At 40.8% G+C, this 7,923-nt stretch overlaps 1 protein-coding gene across 1 annotated transcript; it reads right to left on the bottom strand.

Annotated features, from left to right (window-relative positions):
* Positions 1-690: 690 nt before the first annotated feature.
* On the bottom strand, positions 691-5,986 carry sdf2l1 (stromal cell-derived factor 2-like 1). The gene is made up of 3 exons (XM_041937377.1): positions 5,747-5,986; positions 3,005-3,201; positions 691-2,772 (listed from the first exon to the last, which is right to left on the bottom strand). The coding sequence occupies exons 1-3, from the start codon at positions 5,922-5,924 to the stop codon at positions 2,494-2,496; spliced, it is 654 nt and encodes a 217-aa protein (XP_041793311.1). The 5' UTR covers positions 5,925-5,986; the 3' UTR covers positions 691-2,493.
* Positions 5,987-7,923: the final 1,937 nt, after the last annotated feature.

Raw genomic sequence — 7,923 nt, 5'->3', positions numbered from 1 at the left:
TTATTGGATTAGGTTTCTGCTTCTTTGGCCCGTCTCTTGTGGCGGTGCAACATGTGAATCTCCCCTCTGAAGATCACTAAAGTCTTATATTCAGAGTTCACTAAATTAGCATAGCTACAGTTTGCCACCACCACTTGACTTTATTTCACCAGGATAATCCACTGAGTATGAATCCTGCTTCACAGGGAGTCCTGAGCAGTTACAGAACAACAGAAAATTAAAATAACTGTTTGACCTTCAGCCTGTTTGTCGTTGATTTGTCGCCACCTGCTGGACAAAACCGAGCATTTCTCTCCTGCTTTCAATCAATGAGACTGATTCGTTTTACTGATGAAGGTGTAGATGGAGAGGAACAAACGCTATTTGCTGATTTTATCTAAAGCTCCATATGAAGGAACTAGAAAACGGACTTATTGTTAATATGAGGATATATTAAAGTATGATGCAGTGTAGTGCTGCATCACATTAGCAGCCAAGAGCACAAAGACAGATTTATCACAGGGCTGTTCTGTTGTGTTGTATTTCAGGTGCTCATCATCACATGTATCACTACAGGCCCAAAGGTGTGTGGATACTTTTATATCAGGAAAAATCCCACAGTGAAGGAATCTGCAAGTTAACTTTTAGGTTATTTTAAAGCTTTCGAATAAGAATACATGAGAGCTCATAAACCACCATCAACCAGCATCATCATGTAGGAACATATTTTATGCAAAATCAGGAAACAACAGGTCATCTTACTCATTCCATTACTGAATTCAAACACACAACATTTTCCTTATTTTTCTAAAAAGACATGGAGCTCTTAGAAAGATGTCACATTCTTCGTTCTGGCTCCTCAAAACTGAGCGAGCGGTCGACTGACAGGTGAAATCAAACGCTGCTTTTACATCTGCAAGGTGGTCTCAGATCTTTTTCCCTCTAATCATAAGCTCCTGAATAGCTGTTCACCAATAACAATACAAAAAGACCCAACACTCTACAATGAAAAGAGGAAAAAAAAAAAAAAACAGTGAAAAGTACTCATTTTTAAAAGTATGCACTTCCCGTCCCTTCACATAAACATTCGCCATGACATAAATAAAGTGTTGTTGTCACACCAGGGGTAATGTACAGAGGGTGAAAACCCAACAGTTGAAATCTGACAGGGAGAACGTATCACATTAGCACAGTCAACAGGATTGGTCTGTTGTGGAGGCCGTCATGAGGACTGAATGACTCGGGGTTTGGTATACATGGGTTCTACTCGTCTGACTGGTCCACTCAGTGTAAGGAAGTCACATCAGGATGAAACTAGCTTCACAGCTGCTCATTCCTTGGGCAGGACTTAAAAATTCCACATCCAGGCACAAAATCCACTCAAAACTGCTTTAAATATGGCTTAACATCTCAACTCTAAGACTAAACGAGCAGCTGATGGTCAAACCAAGCGGCTCCCTGCCGTCAGGTTTATCTGCGAGCTTTCGGTCTCCAGCAGGCCAAACAGTCCTCACAACTGAGTTACACTCACAAGTTCTAGCTTCTGTGACGTTCATGCAGCTTCACTGATACATGAATATTGGTAGATGACAATAACGGTTATTTCATACACCAGTAATCAGTTTCACTTTCATCATTAAGCAAACATCATAATTTATTGCCAAGTTCACTTGGCTCTGCAACACTACTATTAAAATACACTCCTTGAAACGACGTTTCCATTTAAACCCAAGAAAATATTATTTCATTATTCAATTATTATTAGAAACTAGGGGTGCAACGAACAATCATTTTCATTGTCAAATAATTGATTGATTAATTCTTCTAGGGCTGCAACCACGGTGATTAAACTCCTAATTATTGTCTGGATTAATTGTTCAGTGTATAAAATCTCAGGGAATAGTGAAAAATGTCCAAGGTGACATCATGCAATGTCTTGTTTTGTTCGACCAATAGTCCAAAAGCCAAAGAGATTCATTTTACTGTGAGAGAAACAAGAGAAAAGCAGCAAATCCTCACAGTGGAGACACTGACACCAGAGAATATTTGACATTTTCTTAATATATCTAGCAGTATCAACTAAACGGTTTTATTTGACACAGGGCTGCTCAATATATCAATTCATATTGTTTTTTGGTGAGTGTATTTCTGGACAAAAATCAGTCAAATTATAGCAATGAATTCGGGGCTTTCTCGGCCCCTGGGGGCCCACAGTAGCTCCTGTGCCCTGTTGGTAATCTAGCCTTCATTTTTTACACAAGTATTTTCTCCCTCATGAAATTCTCTAAGGAGGAAACTGACAGAACAAACAGACCATATGGCTACATTACAGACAGTATCACTGAGCTCAGTCACACTGTTACCATTACCCCCCACCTCTCAGAACCCCTGAGTGCCTCACATGTACAGAGACGAGCCGTCAGTCAAGTACTCTACATCATTCACACAGGACGCCATTTGGTCCAGGCGAGCTATAAAACAGGAATCTGCGTGCGTCGTGTCCCTGAGTGACGATCAGAGCTCATCGTGGCGCAGCAGCTCCTGGCTGGGCTGGATGAAGACCCCCTCCATGGAGCGCCACCAGTTGTGCTGGTTGGGAGTGCTCATGCCGTGCACCTCGCGCTGGCCGCGGATGGGGTGGCCGTACTGCTCGCCCGTCACGCTCAGAAAGACGTCCGTGCCCACGTGCTTGAAGCGCACTGCCTCGTCGCGCTCCCAGTGGTCGCCGTCGCACTGCACCGCCCACAAGTCCAGGTCGTCGCCCTCGCCGTTCTCTCCGAAAGCGCTGACCTCCTGCAGTTGACACAGACAGGCGCAGGTAAAGAAAGACATTTGTACAGGGGTGATAATACTGGCCAGCAGTTGGATCTGCAAGGAGTAAAATCTACACTCTGCTGCCCCCCAAGCTCTAATGATTCATCATCACTAACAAGTGCTGTGTGTGTATCAAAGCCTCATATATCCTCTTCCACTAAGCCGCTGTCATCCAAAAACACACATACCAGTACAACAGCGAGTGTCTGACCTGGTTATTGGACAGGGGCGAGCTGAAGTGGTGTGTGTGGAGGTTTCGGCCAGTCTTCATGTGCGTGATGCGGATGGCCTGACCGCACTTGATGGCCAACCCGCGTTGGCACGGACGGTTGGGCTTCCCTCGAATCTGCCAATAACTGTTGGCATCATCTGCGTTCTCAACTCCAGTTACAGACTGCTGTCCACTGCCTGCACACACACAAACAGACACAAAGTTTAGTTTGTGGTGGGATGCACTACAACAGGATAAAGAACGCAGGACCGAGTTTTTATAAGCTGCCAAACTGAAAAACAGAGCTTTTAAGAAGACAAAAGTGGATATCAGCAGGAAGGAGAGGCATCAGCAGGAAGGTGCTCAGTGTCTACATGTGTCCACAATTACAAACTAGTTTATCCTGCAAAACATTTTCTTCAGAAGTGTGAAGACTGACATCTGTTCAGATTGCTGTGTCATCATTTTGTCCTTATGAAGAATTTTTATGCAAAGATATTGTGAAATTCATAACTGATATCACAGTCTCTGAATTCGAGGTATGTTTAGGAAATCTGGACACTTGGTTTCGATGACTTTGATAATCAAACAAAATCAAAGGTATTTTAATTTAAAAATAAGAATACTGGCAAAACACCACCTCAACAAAGCTTAATGCACAACTTTTTTTATTGTCATTAATGAAATCAAATAGCACATCCATACAATCTCCTCTTCAACCATTAAGAAGGCTGTAAAAAGGACTGATATGTGCTCTTATTTGATGTTTTCATGGAAAGATAAACCACTGGTCTCTGTTACTGTTAATGACTTTTTCGTCTTCATAAAGTTGGATTTACAAAAAGCAAACTAACACAAAGTTAAATTTGTGTTTTGAAGCAGCAGAGGTTACTTTTCTCAACCTACAATCAACTTGATTACTCTAAATTCAGTCATGTCTCTTTGGATACCAACATGCACACGTACAGCTAGGTGTTGTTAATATGGAACCTTCTATCACACAGCAAATGAAAGCAACATCAAAATTGTTGTTTTGCACTAAAAACAACAGCGGCATCTAATATAGCATACCAGTACAGCATCTATTAAAGTTCAGCAGTTTCTGAAATTGTACCTAATTAAAGTTTACGGCTGAAGAGTCTAGTGACAGGCTTCTGTCTCTAGCTGTGTGGCACAGTGGAAGCTGATTTGCCTTCACACTGTTCCTGTATCACTTTCAGACCCTCTGTTTGAATAAATACACATGTGAACAGATGTGCATCTAGAGCTCTGTGGTTAGATAGATACAAAAGAAAAAAGAAAAAACCCTATAATGCACTAACAGCAGATGTTCCCTAGAACCAAGTTAGCACAAGCAGCCAGAAGTGATACAGGAAATCTGGCCTTTCAAAATGATGCCAGAAAACCAAGGAGAGACTAATTCTTGTGGGGGCATTAGATTGCAGCAGTAAATGGCCACAGGAGAAGATGAATGGCAAGTGGAGCAAATGGAAGTAATCTAAATATAAGACCATGAAATGAGAAGATGCATGTATGAAAAAATGGAATAGGCTGCAGAAGTAAAGGAGGAATACAAAACAGCAGGATCAACAGAATTGTGAAACATACGTGAATAAATTATCATTTTATCATAATCGTCATCATAGCATGGAGGAGATATATGACCAGAACATTCTTCCAAGAATATATAGTGATATATATGAAAACAACCGATGAGCAGTTATGCCACAGCAGAAATTCAAAACAGATACTTCCATTAATCATTCTATTCAAGAAATAGTCTTGACAATCCAATAAATGCAGTACATGGTGCATTTATAGACATTGTTGTGGTCTGATGACATTTGCTTGGTGGAAATTGTATTTCAATCCACTGTAGGCATTTTCAATTTGGTACAGTATTAATTTCATAATGGATTTTACTTTGAAAGGACTGACCGGAAGTCCGGTGATTTACATTTTGGAGGTGTTGACACCAGTATAAATGAAAACTCAACGCGAATTATATCTCAATTAATGTCTAAGGAGAAACTATGGGTATGGTATATATTACAATATATGCAGACAGCCCTCTTGTTGACACATTTGACTTTCTGGACTCACACATGAACTGGTTGCTTAGCTGACATCCTGCATCCTGCTCTCATGTAACGTTATGGGGACAGCAATGCCAAACTACGTTGACAGAAATGACAATTTAATGTTTTTCTGCTTGCCGGGCAAAAGCAAAACCCCCTAAGAGATTACTTGACGAATTTCGAAAACGAATAGCAGCTCTTCTAATTTCGTCGTAGGATGAAAACGTTTTCTTAAATTCAATTTCAAGTTATAGTATTTGTTCACATGTATACCTGACATTGCCACAGTGCTCCTCCATCTCAATTGACCGAACTGGTTGGCGGTCGTGAGTGGGTGTCATATACAAAGACCGACGTTTAATGATACAGAAGACTGCTTGTTCAATGTTCGTCATTCCGAGTCTACCACAGAGTCAAAACATTAGAGGCCTTGTGCACGGTTTGTGTTGTTGTTCGTGGATACTGGCAGGTGAGCAAGGCAACTTTAAATAGTCAGTTTTTTAAATGAAGTTTAACATACGGTTCTCGAAAAACAACATATGCTCCACTCGGAGACACATACACAACTCGTTTAATCTAATTCGTTGTCGCTATATTGAAAGATACACGTTTGTTAATGTAAGTGACATTATGTCAGATAGACGGGCTATTTGAGTGAAGTTACCTGAGCCATATTTGACATCGTGGGAATGCAGGCGGACGTTGTGTCTGGTGTTCAGCAGTTTGACCAGTGAGCCGCAGGTCACATAGTTGAGCTCCGACTCTCTTCCTTCACAGTTTGACCACAGCAGCACAAACAGCAGTGATTTGACCAAAACGTGGACAGTGTGAATTATCTCCATCTTTGTGTCTCTGTTCTCATAACCGGCAGTCACTGAGAAAGACGATGAACGTCTCTTTCAAACGTTACTGCTGGCTTCCACCAATCACAGCTTGACAAGTCCTAAAACACGGAACTAACTGTCGACATGTGATTGGTCAGAGAATGTGTATGTGCGGTCGTGGTTAGTTTCCTTGGTGGCAAACCGGAAGCGGAGATCTAATATTTCTGCCTATGAGATGTAAGCGTCCTAAACTGTACACTTATCGTATTCACAGGATGGTATGTAAGTTTAGATATGTTTAAATAAAGAGAGAAAAAAAACTTATCATATTCACATGAACACTAGCCTTCAGCACCAGACCATGATTACAGGGGTTCAGATAACAAAAGACAGAACAGGTAGAAGACTGGCCCTTTAATAAATATGCCTGATTGCCATTAAACCTAGAATCAGATGAGAACACAACCAGTATTATCAGTTTGATGACTGTGTAGAGACACCTTAGGTCAAGTATCCTACAGCAGCCTTGCACAAAGATGTAGGAGTACACTGCAACCTGGTCTCTATCAAAACAGGAAAAATGCACCTCACAATGATTTCAAAACCCCTTATTGAACAGTAGTTTGTTTAATGTAAAGCAATGTAAAAGTCTCTATTTCTAATAGCACACGATCAGTTTTTGTTGCTAATCATTGCAACTCAATCGAGGCAGTAGCACTGTAGGCTGCAGTGAATACCAGTGATGGTGGATTTAAAAGAAACTATCATCTTTAGCAGGGACCATCTGTTTACTGTTTAGTTCCCTGCAACGAGCCATTTCAAGGATCTAAACAATATCACTTTGTATCACTGACATCATTTTGCACATAGTGGTGTATCCTGTGTGAATTTACTCAACAACCTTGTTTGTATGCACCTTTTGCTCCTGTAGGCTACTTTGTTTGCCTTAATCCATAGTATAAAGTGAGCGAGTGATAACTCTGCAGGTGACTCTGATAGATTGCTGACTAGTCAGCTAACAAAATACGGTATCGTTTCAGCAGCAATACAATAGCGTTGGAGTGAATGTCGCTCCATACACATTATGAATGGAAAGCTGGACACCTCTTGCTTATATGCATGGAGCTAGTATACTTCACTAACTGGGCTCTGATCCCTGACCTTTGTAAGGAGAACAACCCAAACAATACAGGTCCACACAAAAGACCTGTGTTGTGGGACTTCTACACTTTCAAACAAATGTAATGCAAGCCATGGAAGTATTCAGGATGGATAAACCTTTGTTTAAGGTCAAGATGGAAGCTGAGTTTTCAGTTGGCAAGTGATGATTTTCTTGATCTTGGCTTATGCTTTTGTGGTAAATGCAACTATGGAGTCACATTAACACCCTAAATTGTGATTGATTTTCAGTAATTATTGTTTATAGTTTTTGGCAACAAGCCAACCATGTTTTTATACTTGGCAAAAGAAAGTGTCATTTGACTTAATGTCGCGTTATGACTTAATGTTGTGTTATGCAGTGAGGTGAGGTAAAGGAATTGAAGTGGGAGGAGGATCACCAGGTTAATGATAACAGCAGTCAGTGAAGGACTGGCTCTTCATGTATGTATTTAACTGATTAATGGCACTCAAACAGTTCAGGCGGGATTAAAAGGACAGCCATGTCTTGTACAGCATGTTCCTTGAAACTGCTGACTGAATATGATCCCAACATTTTTCAAATATATCTACGAGCCTACTACTACTTTGTAGGTCCGATACCATACTGCAATGGTAAAAGCAACACACTGCTTATTAAAGTAACATCCTGCACAGAAAAATGTGCAGCAAAATGTGTAGAAGTATTCACAATCTCCATCTTGCTTATTTGTGTTTTGGATTTCAATTTCTATAACACTTTTTGACAGCCAACAATATATTCTCTGATGTTTGAGAGTCCTTAAGGAAGCGTCCTTAAAGAAGGTTGAAAAACGGTCCCCGCTCAGAAGTGTACAAGTTTGTGATGAAGATGTCATGG

Source organism: Chelmon rostratus, chromosome 5 (assembly GCF_017976325.1).
Source record: "Chelmon rostratus isolate fCheRos1 chromosome 5, fCheRos1.pri, whole genome shotgun sequence".
Lineage (NCBI taxonomy): Eukaryota > Metazoa > Chordata > Actinopteri > Chaetodontiformes > Chaetodontidae > Chelmon > Chelmon rostratus.
Note: the sequence above shows the minus strand (reverse complement) of the source record. Positions and strands in the feature narration are given on the sequence as shown.

Bases quoted from the DNA above. Each gene is read 5' to 3' on its own strand.
- sdf2l1 (XM_041937377.1), bottom strand. From the start codon at position 5,924: ATGGAGATAATTCACACTGTCCACGTTTTGGTCAAATCACTGCTGTTT. The intron at 3,202-5,746 runs GTAACTTCACTC...GTGTGTGTGCAG, and splicing joins CGATGTCAAATATGGCTCAG to GCAGTGGACAGCAGTCTGTA. The intron at 2,773-3,004 runs GTCAGACACTCG...TGTCAACTGCAG, and splicing joins CGCCCCTGTCCAATAACCAG to GAGGTCAGCGCTTTCGGAGA.